General features: G+C 44.5%; 1 protein-coding gene across 1 annotated transcript; it reads left to right on the top strand.

The window, feature by feature from the left end:
• The first annotated feature begins 11,866 nt into the window (after positions 1-11,866).
• Positions 11,867-12,409, top strand: LOC134565985 (gamma-crystallin N-like). The gene has a single exon (XM_063425698.1). The coding sequence runs from the start codon at positions 11,867-11,869 to the stop codon at positions 12,407-12,409; it is 543 nt and encodes a 180-aa protein (XP_063281768.1).
• Positions 12,410-18,990: the final 6,581 nt, after the last annotated feature.

The following is an 18,990-nucleotide window of genomic DNA, read 5'->3' as shown; positions in this document are numbered from 1 at the left end:
GCAGGTTGTGGGTATCTGTGTCCAAATCGGGATCTGGAATTGAAGAGAAAACTTGGGCATGTATTTTGTTCAAGGCACTTGCAAGTTCAGTTACATAGTCTACTAAAACATCAGATTGAAGCTGTAACTGCTGCGGATAATAACAACCTAGCCTGGGTGCTGTCCAGTTCCAATAACAAAAGCTGCCGCTGGGGAGGGGCACCGACTGCCACCACTTCCATTAACTCCAGCTGTCACTAGGGAAGGAGCTGTCCTCCCCTCCCTGAAACTAAAACAGCTGCTGGGGAGGGATGATGATACTCTCATCTCCCTGACAAACCAACTGCTGCTGAGGAGGGAGACCAGCTGTCTCCACTTCCAGTAACTAACTCGCCCGCTGGGGAGGGTGACCGATCGTCTCCGCACCCAGTTCCACCAACTGCCACTAGGGAGGGGGACCGACCATCTCTGCACCAGGTAACTCTAACTGCCACTGGGGAGGGAGGCCAACTATCTCTACTCCCATTTGCTCCAGTTGGAGAAGGAGACCGACTGTCTCCACTACAGGGTGCTTCAGCTGCAGCTGGGGAGGGAGGACAATACTCTCCTCTACTGACATAATACACTGCCGCCAGGGAAAAAGACCAACCATTTCCTCTCTCTGTAATGCACACTGCCGCTGGGGAGGGAGGACAATACTTAGACATAGGAGTAGTCCAGGGTCCTACATAAAATGTTCATCTGAAACTCCTAGTAATGGTGACTACCGTCACAATACTGTTTAATATCAGCCTGCATCATGGGTTTTTCTTTTTCTTTAAATGGTGTGGCCATTTATACTGTTCTGTGGAAGAAAGTTCTACCTCGTTATTTATTGAAATATTTAGTTAAAGAGAGAGAGATATCCAACTCAATATTCAAGTATTGGGTGTGACTACCCCCCCTTTCTCCCCAGTGCTCCCCAATATTATCGTTTTCTTGGGTCCTATGTAGGATATAACTAATTTACCCAACAAGAGAATGTTCAGGATCGGCTAATCCTTTTTCATGTTGTCAAATTCTTTTCTTTTTTAATTTCACGGTTTTCCTGTTTATGTTTTTTCCCTTGTGTTAAAGTCCAGCCTTCCAGATGTTGCTAAACTACGAGTTCCATGATTCTATGAATGAAATAGATAGGCTGTGAATCATGGGAGTTGTAGTTCAGCAACATCTGGAGGGCCGGAGTTTGGGTAAGCCTGGTTTAGACCTTAGAATACACCTCAGATTAGAGTCTGCATGCTTTTCATCCTTAGTTACTTATGATGGTAATGGGTGATTAATAAAGTCATAAAAAGCATTGTTGGATGGAATCTAGTAATTCTTAAGAAATAATAAAAAAATGTGATTTTAAAGAGATCTTCCGTGGAATATCATTAGACAATGTTGACTGTGCTAAATAGTAATTTGCATTGCTGAGGTTTCCTCCTTACTGTTACTTTATGGTGGTAATGGGTGATGAATAAAGTTATAAACAGTATTGATTGATGGAATCTAGTAATTCTTAAGAAATAATAAAAATAAATTTAATTTTATCACATGACAGGAGGCTTCCTATTTCGCATTACTCTCTTTACTAAACTCCATAGCAGTAAAGAAAGTGAAACATTTAAACCAATCAAAATGCAAAACAGTGAGCATATAGTCCCAGTGAACAGGCTCCTCCCCCTCTTTCTTTACTGCTCCATCGCAGTTTTTGGCTCTTCCCTTTTACCTCATAATATATAACGTTTTCTATACATGTATAATTGTTTTTTCTTTTGACTTTTACTTTTATTTCTATCTTTCTACCTTTTCTACTACTTATACTACTTGGTGTCCCTGTATTTTAAATTCATTCCCTTACTGGGACTCTCTAGTTTTATTCTCATAACCCAGTGAGAATATTCCGTTGTTTTCCCGCTCTTTCCGCTCGGTTTCCGCCCTCGGGCGGCTCCCCGAGTTTAGGCAGGTCCCCCTGTCTTTGCCCCCGCTTTGCCGCCATTACCGGCTCCCTCTCACCCTTTTCCCGCGGCTTGGCGCCAGCCGCGGCTACACTCGCGGCGGCCATCTTTAATCCCGCATCTCGCGAGATTACGGACGCCATCTTAGAAGTGCCGCGAGTGCAGCCAGTACCGCAAGGGACACACACGGACGGACTTCTAACCGCAAAATACTCCACAGAGGTCAGTTTTAGCAAAGCTGTGTAAAGCACATAAGGTATTAACCTGTGCTTACTTGGGGTACTGCCCTTAACCGTGCTGCTATAGAGGTCGCTTTGTGGCCACCTCTGCATTCCTGGGTGAGGCCCAGAACACAAATCCCAACTAGTGGTATTGTATTCTGCCCTGCTGGGGCTACATATACTATTATATTACCACCATTGACACTGTATACCCTGCTGAGGTATCATATATATATATATATTTATTTACAACCCTGCTGGGGTTATTTTTGGTTTTTCTCCTCAAACCAATTTCATACCTTGTATAAACCCTGCTGGGGTAATTTGTACTCTGTACAACACAACACGTTATTGCACCCTGCTGGGGTCTGCATAACAATATAAAACCGCTTAAGTCTGTCTAATACAGCTTACTGACCTCTATAATACGCCCTGTGCCAACACATATTCAGGCATTATGGAGACCTCTCAGAATTCAGAGCTCCAAACCATGGTAAATGAGGCTGTATCCGCCTCCATGGAGAAAGTTCTCTCCAAAATGATGGCCTCTGGTAATGACAAGAGGAAACCATCAAAAACCCACACAGCCCGCCATGACTCAGATTCTGACGAACCAGAATCACGCAAGAGCCCAGAAAGCTTCACGGGCAAACGCCATTGGAAAGGCGAAAAGGGTCACCAGAACCCTAACAAAGGCAAAAACCCGGCTAAACGCACTAAGCCCTCTATAGCCACCACCCCGAACCCGCAACACGAGTATTCTTCGGAAGAAGAAGAATCTCACGCTAAATCCATGGCCATCTTAGACGAATGGCAAGCGGACGAGTCAGACTCCAACGAAGACGTTTGGGACTCAGATTCAGGATCCCAATCCTTCTTTCCACAACACATGTTCACGGGAGAACCCCAAGAACCAGACAATGCGGAGACCCCGCAAGAAGACGAGGAGACCATACTCGACCCGTTGGGGCAAAAACTCTTTGACCCACGAAAAATAAGACACCCACGCAAGCGACTGGACACCAGCGAGGTTCATGCACCTCTGATTACGGAAGTCCATGGACAAGACAGTCCGCAACCGCTTAAGGTCGGAATGCCCACGACCATTTTTACCTGACCACGTTGCGGACACTCCAGAATTCGACCAGGTGATGACCACCTTTATGTCGCGAGGTGGCCGCGACCCACGCAAAGGTGTAGAGAAAGGGTTCAGAGGGGTACAAGATAAACTTCTAGATTCTGTGGGACCATTATCCAGAATTATGTATTTAGCTGACGACGCCCTAGCCAAAGCCGATCAATTTGACGCTACTATGGTGCGAGAATGGGCGCATGATGTGCGGGAATGGGCACAAAGGTGCTTCTGTTTTGTGGGTAATGCCAATGTCGCCTTATCATCTGAGCGACGCAAAGCAGCACTTCTCCGCATTGACGGGAAATTGGTGGAGTTGGGCACCAAGGAACTAGGTCCTATGGCACAGGGCAAGCTCTTTGGAGAAGCTTTCCTAAAAGAGCTAAGCAGACACGTAAACGTCTACGCATCCTTAAACAAGGCTCAGACTTCAATGCGTAGAGTCTTCAGACAAAACCCTACCAGGGGTGTTTTTGGACGGGCTGGCCGCCAAAGGGGCCGTGCTGCCAGCCGCTTCTGGCCTTCAGGCCCCCGCTCTACGAGACCCCAACCTTTTTACCCAGAGGTGGGATATCGCCCATACTCCTACACTCGAGGCGCAGACAGGGGTCGAGGACCACGCACCCGAGGCAGAGCTCGCTTTTCCTCAGGTAAGCAACCATTTCACTCATTCTTCTCTTCCCATGCATACAGCAGGTCGCATATCCCTTTTCTTTCAGGAATGGACCTCAATCTCCATGGACGCATGGGTCCTTCAGACAATACAAGGCTACGTCATAGACTTCGTAGACGAACCACGACAGACGGAACTACCACGTCCCATCCACGGTTCAAGGATAGACACCTCTCTCATCGACGACGAACTTCAAACCCTATACTCGAAAGGCGCGATCGAACCCGCCTCCGACCCTCAAGGTTTCTTCAGCAACATCTTCTTGGTAAAGAAGAAAACGGGAGATCTTCGGCCCGTCATAAACCTACGACAACTCAACGAATACGTTTCTTACAACCACTTCAAGATGGAAGGCATACATCTTCTACGAGACCTGCTACAAGACAAGGATTGGTTCACGAGATTAGACCTCAAGGACGCTTACCTATCAGTTCCCGTCCACAAATCCTGCAGACAATACCTTCGTTTCCATTGGCAAGGCCTTCCCTGGCAATTCACGTGCCTCCCCTTCGGCCTCAGTTCGGCCCCATGGTGTTTCACCAAACTGATGAAGCCCGTGGTCGCACATCTTCGAGCGCAAGGAATTCGCTGCATCATATACCTGGACGACCTTCTACTGTTCTGCTCAGACAGACTCAGACTGATACGTCACACAAGGTATACCACGGATCTCCTGTCATCTCTGGGCTTCATAGTGAACTTTCAGAAATCGGCTATCTCCCCGTCACAAACTGTACAATTTCTGGGATTCGAGATAGATTCCATCTCCAGCACCCTACGGCTGCCAACAGCAAAAATCTCAGCCATCCGCAAGGAATTACGCAGAGCCATCCGCTGCCACACCATTCCACTCCGCGCCCTCGCACGCATAGTGGGACTTCTCTCTGCTTCCATTCAAGCTATATTCCCGGGTCCACTTCACTACCGGGCGATGCAACGTCTCAAAGCTTCCTTCCTCAGGGAAAACCCCTCTTACGACCAGCTGGTCCCGATGACAGAGGAAGTCAGAGACGAACTCAGATGGTGGCTGGACAGCATGGAGGCGTGGAACGGCCGAGCCATCTTCGGAAAGGCTCCCGACATGATATTGGAATCAGACGCCAGCCTCTGGGGATGGGGCGCGACGAGCGGAAATATATCGACAGGAGGCGCCTGGACATCCCAGGACCTCAACTTACATATAAACTGCCTAGAACTTCTAGCCGGGTCCTTCGCTATCCGAAGCCTAGCGAAGGACAAGTCGGACTGCTGCATCCTCCTCCGGATGGACAACATCTCCGCAGTCCGCTACATCAACCGCCTAGGCGGAGCCCGCTCCCGGCTCCTGTCAGAAATAACGAAAGACATCTTCAACTTTTGCCTACCCCGCAACATCTCCCTCACGGCGGAATACCTCCCAGGAGAGACAAACCTCACAGCGGATTGGTTCTCACGCCACTGGCGGGACACCAGCGACTGGAAACTGGATCCACAAATCTTCAACCACATCGCGGATCGCCTAGGACCACTCCACCTAGATCTATTTGCGTCCCGCAACAACAGACAAATGAAATCATACTTCAGCTGGCTCCCGGACCCGGAGTGCGCAGCAGTGGACGCATTTCTACAACCATGGCCGATCACGGGAGCCTACGCCTTCCCTCCTTTCGCCATGATAGCGAGGACCATACACTACCTGAAGAACCAGCAAACCTCGCTAGTACTCATCACTCCACTATGGAGGGGACAACCATGGTTCCCAGATCTCCTAGCTCTATCATGCAACGATCCTCTCCTACTACCTCATCATCAGTACATTCTCACAGATCCCAAAGGCAATCCGCATCCTCTCATCCTAGACAATCGTCTCCATCTGGTGGCTTGGACGCTTTCAGGGGCTCCTGGCAAGTCGGCGAACTATCGCAGGCTGCTAAGGAACTACTATGGGACTCATGGGCCCCTGGAACCAGAAGATGCTACCTATCCGCCTGGAATTCCTGGTCCACTTGGTGTCTGGAACGAAACTTCGATCCATTTACGGCCACTATTCCAACCATTTTGAACTTCCTATCTCACCTATTCTCATTGGGCCGATCCTACAGAACACTAAACGTAATCCGTTCAGCTATTTCAGCGGCCCATGTCCCCATTCAAGGGATCCCGGTTGGAAAGGACCCACTCGTATGTCGACTCCTGAGAGGCATTCGATTACAACTCCCCCCAGGGCCGAAATATTCTCAATTCTGGGACGTCGACGTAATCCTCCGATTCCTGAGGGATTGGCCAACTAACGACAGACTCTCCCTCCGTCAGCTATCAGCAAAACTCACAGTCTTGCTTTGCCTGGTCTCCTTCTGCAGGGTCTCAGACATTCGAGCTCTGGACATAGACGCTTTCTCAATCTCCCCTGAAGGAGTTACATTCCGGATATCTCGTCGCACTAAGACGGACTCCACATCTGTGTTTTATCCTTTCTTCCCCACAGATCCACAACTCTGTGTCGTCTCCACTCTACAACAATACGTGGAAACTACCCTACCACTCCGATCCTCACCATCAGGTCAACTCCTAGTGTCATATGTTAGACCACATGTCCCCATCACTACCACCACTCTAGCAAGATGGGTTCGCTGGCTACTATCGCTAGCTGGCGTTGACACTACGTTTGGAGCCCACTCGGTGCGCGGAGCAGCAGCATCCTCAGCCTTTATGGCGGGCGCTTCCATAACGGATATCCTACGCTCCGCAGACTGGTCCAGAGAATCTACATTCCGCACCTTCTATTTCCGACCGAACTCCGGTGCGGCTATGTCTCTTATTCTACAGCGTTAAAAATGCAAAATAGGAAGCCTCCTGTCATGTGATAAAATTGAAGATTATGCTAGCGCTAGTGTACTTATAATCTTAATTTTAATAATGACAGGAGGCGAGTATTTTCCCACCCTTCCCACCCGGAGGAGGGGAACTACTCTATTCATAGTTTTGTCTACATCTTTCCTTTCCTGTTGTCTAACTGTTTTCTTAAATTTTAATACGTTAGGCTTAATATATCCTTTGGTATCATCAGCCTATTTAACTACTAGTAGATTACACTCTGAATTCGCAAATTATTAATGCAATATTATCCGATGGATCACTGTCATGACTACAAACAGTTTCAAGACCGGTGCCTAACCTTCTCATATTCTCTTTTCAGTTTAATTTCGCAAAGATTGGGAACATCTACCACATATCCATAGGATTACGGCTCATATTATAAAGACCAAAGACCCTATTGGACGCTTCACCTGTTGGTACCTGTTTTTCTACTCAAGCCAAGAAGTTCATCACTCCCGTTAAAGACTACTACTGATGTTCGTTACAGACTTTATCATCAACCTTCTTCCCTGTTTCGATGTCGCTCCGAAAGAGGGGGAGGAGCCTGTTCACTGGGACTATATGCTCACTGTTTTGCATTTTGATTGGTTTAAATGTTTCACTTTCTTTACTGCTATGGAGTTTAGTAAAGAGAGTAATGCGAAATACTCGCCTCCTGTCATTATTAAAATTAAGATTATAAGTACACTAGCGCTAGCATAATCTTCAATTATATTTTATATGTCTAGAATAGCACATAAGAAATGTTGATACAATAAAGCAGTTCATTAATGTTCACTTTTACATCAAGTAGAAGGTGCCTTGTCTCTTTCTGTGTTGTAACTATCTACGATCTGCTATAGTGCCATCGCTCAAAGGAGAATTGCTAGCAGTTTTTAGTTAGATAGAATATACTGTAATACCCGGAGCAACTCTAAAATGTATCACCAGGAGAGCTAGTGGAAGTTCTCGCAGGTGATACAAGGTCCGAACTGTTATGCCTCAGTAACAAAGACGCCAAAACTGCATAGCTTACAACTGAATTGCAAGCTAGGAGAGACACTGCGATAGTAGGCCTGAACTGATCCACTTTCAGGGCCAGAGATGCCAGGTCCATATTGTCAGAGGAGGATTCCCTCCACCTCCACTCATTAGTAGTGTATTGTATTGAATCAGATTAGTAAAGGGCTCATGACCTAGTGTTTCCCCGGGCCCCCATCCACGGGTGAAGGATTGTGTCCCTAACATTGAAAATCAGAGAGGAGAACCTTTCCACCCCAGCAATGCTCACCCATGGATGATGGGTAGTATCCCTAATTAATTATAACATGGAGGGTGGATTTGCCAATGTCCACCACCTCCAAACAAAGTATGCCCGCCCATGCTTTGGGATAGCTTACATAGTGCGGGAAAGCCCATATCAGGGCTCAGTCTGTGGCAAGTCCTCCATGGGTTGTAGATGGATCCTCCTCCCATTACTATTAGAATTAGACCCCCAAACTGTCACTAATAGTCGAGGGCTGTGGGGGAATCTAGGTTCTCGCGTTTTACGATTATAATTAAGGTCCCTAACAGCAGCTCATAGATAAAGGCAGGGGGTATGTGCAGTGATACCTGTTATAACTGTTATGTGCACTACCTGAATAGAAGATAGGGTTGCCATAAGTTTAATGTTAGTCGTGAGTTAAAATAAAGTATTGTGTGCTAGCTCTATTGAGAACTGTGTGTCCTGTTTGGTTTGTTTGGGGATCCCAGTAACAGATTTTTTGGACCTGTTGGCTAGCTGCGCCTGTCCCTGATCCTGGGAAAATATTAAAGAGCTAGGCCTGAGAACCACAAGTATTTTTGTAAAGGCATTAGTTGGAGACAGTATAGACAAAGGTTTTGATTACTGCCTATGAAAAGAACATATCTTTTATTTTTAGATATGAGGGAAGGTGTGACGTTGCCTTAAGAGCATAAAGGTACAATTTACTGAGCCAGTGCCTTCAGGCTCTGTGAGTGGTTACAAATATGACCTACGACAAATACCTTTCAATATTACCATCTGCACTATATATTCTTTTTTTCTGTTTATATATTCTGTGTATATCCCAATAAGATAAGTCCAGGGATTGATGAAAGTATTTAGAAAATTGGGCAGACTAGATGGGCCGAATGGTTCTTATCTGCCGTCACATTCTAGGTTTCCAAATAAGAAATGGCCTTTTTGGATATGTTCATTTAAAATATATGATATTTTCTTTAAAAAATTTGAAACAATTTGGAATACGAGTCATTAATTATTTAATAGAAGAAATCTATTTAAAAGCATTTCCATGCCTCCAAAAAGCGGTTTCTGTACCTTATCAAGAAATACTCAATTACATTAGAGTTAGGAATTTTGTGAATAAATATCCTATCAAACACTATGACGGGCATATTGAATTGCTGGCAAGATTATTAACAACTGAGAGAGTAGATAACACATTGTAGCGGAGATCCCCGTACCCCGGCTGGGTACCTCTGCCAAGGACCACTTCCTAGCTGGAACAGGGGAAAACCTCAGCGCTTCTGCCCCAGTCACTGTGGCCTCTCCATCCTGCAGCAGGATAGGGGACTAGCTCTATTCCCTCTCAGGGACTGGAGGACACACAATCCTGGGAGCTCTAGTTCTTAAGAGAACTTTCCCCGCTGAATCCTCCATGAGCTGGAACAGGGTGCTGAGCAGGGATTACCCCCTTGCCTTCCCACTAACTAGACATCACATAGTTCTGGGAGTACAACTGATTTTAATGAGCCAAGCTCTGCCTTTTATGCACAGACAGCAGCAGGGGGTCTCCATTGTATTCAACACAAGTCTATGAAAAAAATTCAGCCCAGGCATTTTTTAATCCTAGTGGCACAGACAGAGGGGGCGGGCCAGAGAGGTGGTGTTTTGTCATCACCAATGATAAACAGGCGCCCTATCAAATGTTGGTTCAATGCTCTTCCAGGGCAGTCCATGCGCAGAGCTCTGCTAAAGAGCTCTAGCATGAGGAAAAGGCCCTGTATTTGTTCTGTCTCTGGTGTCTCCATAATGTCTCCTATGTCTTCTCTGTCTTCTCTGATAGACAGCCACTAGAGAAGGACTTAACCTTAAAAACTGCCATAATTACACTTGCAGGGCTAAGGGTGATCGGAGTTGGCACCCAGACCACTTAAATGAGCAGAAGTGGTCTGGGTGCCTGGAGTGTCCCTTTAAGGAAAGAAGAGTTCCACTCCTATCTGAGAATAATATGAAAGCCATTACTGATTGTGCTGCTATACTGAAGCCTTACAATTTATATTTCATATTCAACAGTTATTTTACAGCACCTATTTAAATACACTAATCCAATATTGAACTTGGACCCGTCTCTTTTCAGTCTATGTAACTATAATATGACCCATCTCCTTATCCTATGATAGCTAAATCAACAAAGTAGTAGATACATAGAATGGACACCCAGTAGAAACCAATGTCTAAACTTCATTACTTAATTCCAAACAGTACAAGTTTGCAAATCAGAATTCTCTTATACAGGAAATAGCAATATAGATTCCTAAAACATACCCCAATAATATTCTTTATTCTTCACAATCCAAAAAATTACAAATCTACACAATGGGACCAAGAAATTCCCTGGCATAATACGTTATTACACACTGACGGACATCCGACACCCCCTCTCCCACTTCTCTTGGATGGTGACATTAGCTACCATCAGAACAAGTGTTAAGTAAGTCAATAAGCTGGTATCCAAACATATCAACACACTTACTTACACACTTTATCCACACAGAATAAAAGAATCCTTCATACATTTATCTTAGTAAATAGCACCCATTCACACATATTACCTATTGCAGTATTTAATGCATGTTTCTATGTGGTATACCTATATATACTATATAATTATTCTATATCTCATTTGCAATTTATCTGTCTGCTCTCAATCAGTTAATATACTTAACACTTATTAAGTATCTGTGTTTAGTTAATTTCATGATAACATTGCAACATTCATATCAATAAACAGGTTCATGGAACTCGAGCACAAGGAACCCACCTTACCGCCCCCTCCATACCTCTAAAGACACTCTAAAATTACAAATTTCGGTGGATACTGATAGATTGAAAAAATTCAATATAATAACACAAAATGCCCCAAAAAAAGTCTATACAAAAACCAAAAGATTGCAATCACAAAATACAGCATTTTGAAAAGTGTATGCACTGCTTAGTTATCATCGGCTGCCTGCAAGAAAGTAAATGTTAAAACTCAACTCAAATGTATGTCTGTATTGCATGTTCATACCTTAATACCATAAATAATAACATGTTAATAGATTTTTACTTCTGGAGTATATAATACATTTGGAAATTCTAAATAATTCATTACACTTTAACTAAACCCTTTAGATTTTAGTCAACTAAAACCTTCTGGAGATTAACACTGTGCTTAATCCCTTAATTGGTGGTTACCAAATAAACTCTTTTTACGATTATATGTTTATTATTTTATCACTGCACTGTGAACATTGTGTCCTATGTTTAGATATATCTATGCTAATGGTATGGATGGAATATCACTAATTCTGCAGTTTAGAATAGGTTTATCTCACGTTATATGAGGGTATGTTCCTCGGCTGGATGTGGCTAAGTGTGATTTAACATTTTTAATATTTTAACTTGAAAACATTTCATTGTTTGTGTGCTCGAGGTAGCATCTTTTTAAATATGTCTTTCTCGCATGCAAAATGGCTAAACCATGTTTAAATTGTCTAACGTATATATTTAATATAGACAATATTTTGCAACTGGAATTTATTTGGTGGTATAGACAGGTTTATGTTTTTTCCAGATAAATCTGACTCCATCAATAAATAATTTAATATCATGTTCCTAAGAATTACTGACACATATAAATCCACGTGGTTTCCTGACTCGCCCAGATTCACATCGTATAAAAGAAAGCCCAACTCAGAGAAGACAATAACTTCACACTCATCGCACTGACCTGAGAGCTGACACTCAAACAGAACAATGACCACCATCACCCTGTACGACAACACTCACCTGACTGGAAACCATGTGGTGATTGATAAGGATACTCCAGACCTAGCAGGTGAAAACTTTGCGGAAAAGGCACAATCCCTTGAAGTCAATGGAGATCCCTGGATCGCGTTCACAAGGAAACATTATTTAGGTGACTTTTCTGTCTTTGAAAGTGGGAAACACAACACGATAAGACTGCGTAATAGTTTCTTCTCGGTGAGGAAGACAGGTCCATTAAAAGATCCAGAAATTACCGTGTATGAGGATGTCAACTATCAAGGCAAACACCAAAAACTTACATCTGGAGTGCCTTCACTATGCTCCATTGGAATGAGTCGAATCTCATCTTACAAGACACATTCAGGAGTTTGGATTCTGTATGAAACAGTAAACTATAATAATCAGATGGAAGTGGTTCCTGTTGCTGGTGATAATGTGCAAGACATAACAAAGTTGACAAACAAGCATATTCTGTCACTCAAACCTCTTGAAGATTGTGATCTCTCAAACCTTAACAATATTGTGAGCTAAACAATTATTGAAGAAATACACAGAATGTGAAGAATGATAAAATCACACTCCTCACTCATCAATGCCAGCTTACAGAATGAACACTGTCCTGCCTGCTGATCTCTCAATCAAACTGCTGCAACCACTACTAAGAAACCTTCCTCCCTTCTTCTGCCATTAAGCTTCTATTACCTTCAATTCACAGTCAGTCCAGCTCCTTCCGGGAGAGAAACCGTGCCGGGACATCGATGGAGTAAGACCAGTGATGGTTGGAACCAGCCCCAGACTGGACGGCTACAGAAATCGAAGCCATGAGAGTCCATAGAGACCCGATAACGAGTGGTTACCGAGGAAATGAGCTCAAACTGAAGATTGGGACGTTTTATTTATAATAATAATAACAAAATATTATGCTTGATTCTCTTTATAATTTGCTAAAGCAATAAAACTCCTCTAAATGTAGCAACGTCTCTGCTTCTCTGTCTGAGCACAGGTGAGATAGCATTAATAGTGAGTGTGTAAGAGTGTTTGCTCACTAAACTCCATAATGTACAGAATCAAAATCTGAATAACAAATGTCTGCAAAAATAGCCGAGCAGTGAGTATAGCTGAGTTGGAGAGTATTTCCAGATCAGTTAGTTATGCCTCAGTTGTGTCATTCTGTTACAAATCAGAGTTTAGTTAATATTCCCTTTAGTGTATCAGTAACAGGTGGATGGGACAATGATTAAACTCCAAGCTGTACTAAACTGAGAATATTTGTTAATTGACTGCAGAGTGCAATTACAGTTTGGAGTCATGCTTCTCAACCATTTAGGTTTTAGCAGCACAGGACCCAAAAATCAGAGCTGTTCCTTGGGGTCCCCAAAACCATAGTGTGAGTTCATTTTTAGACGTGCTCACACTACAATCGTGGTACTAGGATCCTGCCAAGAGCACCAAAACAATCTGCTAGCCACCATTACCCCCTCCCACTGGCAATCTGCCTTTCTAGATGCCAATTTTGGGGGGTTTGGTGACACATTCTGGATGCACTGACATAATAGCCTTTAAAAGGTCTGAAATGGAACTGGAACATTTATTAAGATGCACATTAATCACCAACTGCCTCTGATACATTTATAACAATCGGGTGCACATACACAGTCCCCATCCACTCTAGAGCAGTGCTCCTCAACCCTCTCCTCAAGGCACATCTAACAGTCCAGGATTTATTGATTACCTGGGTGTGTCTAAGGTGTTTAGTAAAAGAAAATACCTTAGAGCAGGGGTTCCCAACCCATTCCTCAAGTACCCTCTAACAGTCCAGGATTTAGGGATTACCCTGTTGTGTTTTTAGAAAGGGATTTTTTTTTTTTACACAACAGGCTAATCCCTAAATCCTGGACTGTTAGGGGGTACTTGAGGAATGGGTTGGGAACCCCTGCCTTAGAGAGTAAGGTGCTTTTAGTTTTGTTTTCTAAACACCTTAGACACACCCGACTAATCCCTAAATCCTGGACTGTAAGGTGTGCCTTGAGGAGAGGGTTGAGGAGCACTGCAGTCACGTACACACATTTGAAGAAATCTGCTCCATTAGGCTGGTTTAGGATGCTGGAAATATGAAGTGTGTACACCAACATCTGCAGTGTTATGGTTAATCATTACTAGTCACCATGTTTCCCTAGGTGTTTGACATATAATGGCAGGGGAACAGGACGTGGCAAGTGAAGAGTGATTTAGCTCCATCCATATAAGTCACTAAAAGGTCCAGCACCCAGAGGTCAGTGACCCTTGGCTCCCTTCCGCCAACCTGAAAAAGATATATATTGTTGTCCTTGAAACAGAATTGGCATCTTATTTCCCATGAAAGGTCACTGAATGGGGAATTCAAGGTAAACATTTCTCTGGGCTGAGTCTGGGGAGGTTGTCCACCCTCTACAAAAAAAAAAAACCCTGCATTCTCTGTGATTGTAAATGGAGAGGGGGTAGGTAGGACCAGACTTACCCTCTCTGCTGTCCCAAGGCCAGTTTCCACAATGCACCCTGTGCCCATATGTATGTATATGAAAGGATGGCACTCCTCGGTCTTCATGTCAATTGTAATTGCTTTGTAATTAAACTATTTATTGCTAATGATCCGGTTTTATATTAACATACATTACAGTGTTATATTTCTTTTCAGTTATATATGAAAACCTTCACGTTTTTAATACAGAACTGAAACGTTGAAAAAAAAGTTAAGTTCTAATTAAAAACAAGACAGGGGATGGGATAATTACTAATGAAGTGTGGTTATGAATATGCATTTAGCTTGCAAACAAAGTAAAATACACACACTTTATCACTTATACACACTTGCAACCACATACTCTGTCTTTCTCATATATCTACGCCTTGCACTGTGCAGCAAGCACTGAGACCATGCAGGGAGTGCTTCAGTGGTCCTGATAGCTGGGTCGTCCAGTAATATGGAGTCTTATTGCCCCCCCACACCCCCATCAGGTTGCTTTATGCATTATTTTTTTATTTTTCACTTTTTTTACTGTGGAGACTGGCTAGCAATTGCTGGAAACTGTCCACATGGTTAACACTCACCGCACTGAGCTTTATTTATTTATTTTGCCACTGGCTGACAGGTGACTGAGGGAGGTAAGTAGGTTCTTTCCACCTAAAATCTTACTTGTGCTGATGACAGAGCTCCCCTGTAGTCTCTTTTACTGCCTAAAGCAGTTCCTTATTGGTCCAAAGTCTCTAATTCTGCTTAACTTGATTTATTTTGTCTTCTGCCGTTCTTTGGGACTTCTTCCTTTACGGATGTGAGGACCCATGGCTACGTATTTGTAGCGGATCACCAGAGTACCATCGCCACAGATGCCCTTTTCCAGTGTGAAGAAGCTCTATCCAACCGTTGAAGTGATTATTGCCAATGATATACGGCAGGTTGCTTCCACACTGTCATTCTCTGAAGTTCTGCCTGTGCATAACACTCAGAACGACAGGCGGATGCGTATTAGGGACTTTAACTTGTGGCTTGGTGAAGGGTGTCGGGAGCAAGGATTTGGATTTTAGCAGTTTAGCAGTAAAATAATTAGAATGTTTACAACTGCGCTGTAAGCGCACTATTAGACGCTTCTATTTGACTCTCAGATATGAAGAGCAGGCCCCAAAATGTGCTATTTAGCAGTTTAGCAGTAAAATAATTAGAATGTTTACAACTGCGCTGTAAGCGAACTATTAGACGCTTCTATTTAACTCTCAGATATGAAGAGCAGGCCCCAAAATTTATTATTTAGCAGTTTAGCAGCAAAACAATTAGAATGTTTACAACTGTGCTGTAAGCGCACTATTAGACGCTTCTATTTGACTCTCAGATATGAAGAGCAGGCCCCAAAATGTACTATTTAGCAGTTTAGCAGCAAAACTTTAGAATGTTTACAACTGCTTTGTAAGTGCAGTATTTGACGCTTCTACTTGACTCTCAGATATGAAGTGCACCCCACTAATGTACTATCCCACTAATGTACTATTTAGCACCAAAAAAATGACTTTTTAAAACTCCGATGTAACCGCAGTATTTGACGCTTCTATTTGTCTCTCAGATATGAAGGGCACCCCACTAATGTACTAGTTTGCAGAATTCTTTCCTAAGCTGTCCCTCACAGCGGCAGCATCCTCTCTCTACACTAATAAGACCTCATGTGCGTGCGGCGCTACGTGACTTCAGCTTATATATAGAGGCTGTGTCACATGCTGCACTGGCCAATCACAGCCATGCCACTAGTAGGCATGGCTGTGATGGCTTCTAAAGGCGCACGAGTCAAACGCTTGTTGATTGGCTGCCCTGCCTTTCAAAACACACCATTAAATCGCCGAACACCGAACTCCAACCCAAACATACAATGATATGTCCGTGTTCGGGTCAGGGGTCCAAAAAACGTAATGTTCGGTACGAACCTGAACTTTAAAGTCCGGGTTCGCTCAACTCTAATACTGACATACATACACACATACAGTATCTCCCAAAAGTGAGTACACCCCTAGGTTGAAATGTCCAAATTGGGCCCAAAGTGTCAATATTTTGGTGGCCACCATTATTTCCCAGCACTGCCTTAACCCGCATGGGCTTGGAGTTCACCAGAGCTTCACAGATAGCCACTGGAGTCCTCATCAACTCCTCCATGATGACATCATGAAGCTGGTGGATGTTAGAGACCTTGCCCTCCCCCACCTTCCATTTGAGGATACCCCACAGATGCTCAATAGGAGACATGTTTGGCCAGTCCATCACCTTTACCTTCAGCTTCTTTAGCATGGCAGTGGTCGTCTTGGAGGTGTGTTTGGGTCGTTATCATGTTGGAATGCTGCCCTGCAGCCCAGTCTCCGAAGAGATGGGGTCATACTCTGCTTCAGTATATTACAGCACATGTTGGCATGCATGGTTCCCTCAATAAACTGTAGCTCTCCAGTGCCAGCAGCACTCATGCAGGCCCAGACCATGACACTCCCACCACCATGCTTGACTGCAGGCAAGACACACGTGTCTTTGTACTCCTCGCCTGGTTGCCGCTACACACGCTTGACACCATCTGAACCAAATAAGTTTATCTTGGTCTCATCGGACCACAGGACATGGTTCAAGTAATCCATGTCCTTAGTCTGCTTGTCTTAAGCCAACTGTTTGCGAGCTTTCTTTGCATCATCTTTAGAAGAGGCTTTCTTCTGGGACGACAGCCATGCAGAACAAACTGATGCAGTGTGCGGCATATGCTCTGAGCACTGACAGGCTGTCCCCTCACCCCTTCAACCTCTGCAGCAATGCTGGCAGCACTCATACGTCTATTTCCCAAAGACAACCTCAGGATATAATGCTGAGCACGTGCACTCAACTTCTTTGGTCGACCATGGCGAAGAACCTGAGTGGAACCTGTCATGTAAAAACGATGTATGGTCTTGCCCACCATGATGCAGGTCAGTTTCAGGGTCTTGGCAATCTTCTTATAGCCTAGGCCATCTTTATGTAGAGCAACAATTCTTTTTTTCTGATCCTCCGAGTCCTTTGCCATGAGGTGCCATGTAGTACTTCCAGTCACTAGTATGAGAGAGTGTGAGAGTGATAACACCAAATTTAACACGCCTGCTCCCCATTCACACCTGAGACCTTGTAATGTGGTGGAATATCGGTAAAAATAAATTTAGTAGGCCGAGATTGCCACGTGGTATGTGCACGTGCATACACTGATGTATCGGTCGGTTGGTTACACGCAGGGGCGTATTAGCCGCGAGGCAAACAAGGCATTTGCCTTGGGCGGCATTTTCCAGGGGGCGGCAAAAAAAGCCGCCCCCCAAATGCCCAAGGCAAATTTCTTGTTAGCCTTGCGGCTAACAGACATGCCGGCGGGCTGCTGGGCGATCGGGCGGCACTGCCTGGCGGGCGGGTGGCCGGCCGGCGAGGGAGCACTTCCCCTGAGCTCTCTGCTCAGCTCCCTCGCCAGCCGCAGAGTGAGGCTGGGAGGCGGAGCCGGAATATGACGTCATATTCCGGCTCCCAGCCTCACTCTGAGGCGCGCGAGGGAGCTGAGCAGAGAGCTCAGGGGAAGTGCTCCCTCGCCGGCCAGCCGCCCGCCAAGCAGTGCCGCCCGATCGCCCAGCAGCCACTGGACCACCAGGGAGGAAGAGACACCCCCCTCCCCAGCATTCCCAAAGGTAAGGAGGCAGGGGGGGGGGGTGTTAAATAAAAAAAACAAAAATGTGTTAAAAATAAATTTAAAAAAAAAGTGTTACAAATAAATTAAAAAAAAACGTGTTAAAAAAAAAAAAAAAAAATGTGTTAAAAAAAAATGAAAACAAATGTGTTAAAAATAAATTTAAAAAAATGTGTTAATGTGGGTGGGTGAGTGTGTGTCTGTGTCTGTTAGTGTGTGTGTGTGTGTGTGTCTGTTTGTTAGTGTGTGTGTCTGCTAGTGAGTGAGTGTGTGTCTGTTAGTGAGTGTGTTTGTCTGTTAGCGAGTGTGTGTGTGTGTATTTAGAATGCGGGGCGGGGGGAAAGGTTGGCTGGGGGTGGCGCGAGGGGAAGGGGGGGGCGCCTGAGTTTTGTCCTGCCTAGGGCAGCACAAAACCAGGATACACCACTGGTTACACGTGGCAACGATACAATCAGTAGTGTACGGAGCATGTGCAGGAATACAGGATATAGAGAATTCCCCTCCTCCATTGTGCTGGGCAAGCCATGTGGTCAAATAGGAAGTTAGTCTTTATTCTGTTGATTGGCTAAGAGTACGTGTGGGTGAGCTGATTATGGGAGGAGCTATATACCTATATAAGGGACCTACACTGTATGATCAGGGCTCAGACTTTGCTGTATTTTGGTGACATTAGTCTCTCTGAGTAACGGTCGGTGGATTGAATAAAGATCTCTTCCTTCCTGAAGAAACCTGTGTCCATCTCTCTGTGCTCGGCTTCCGTCAGTTTCTCCGGTATCAGTAACACTAATTAGTCACATGACACTGGGGAGGGAAAAGGGCCAATTGGGCCCAATTTGGACATTTCCACTTAGGGGTGTACTCACTTTTGTTGCCAACCGTTTAGACATTAATGGCTGTGTGTTAAGTTATTTTGAGGGG

The sequence above is a fragment of the Pelobates fuscus genome, chromosome 6 (genome assembly GCF_036172605.1).
Source record: "Pelobates fuscus isolate aPelFus1 chromosome 6, aPelFus1.pri, whole genome shotgun sequence".
NCBI lineage: Eukaryota > Metazoa > Chordata > Amphibia > Anura > Pelobatidae > Pelobates > Pelobates fuscus.
The sequence above is the reverse complement of the archived record's forward strand: the minus strand, read 5'-3'. Positions and strand labels throughout refer to the sequence as shown.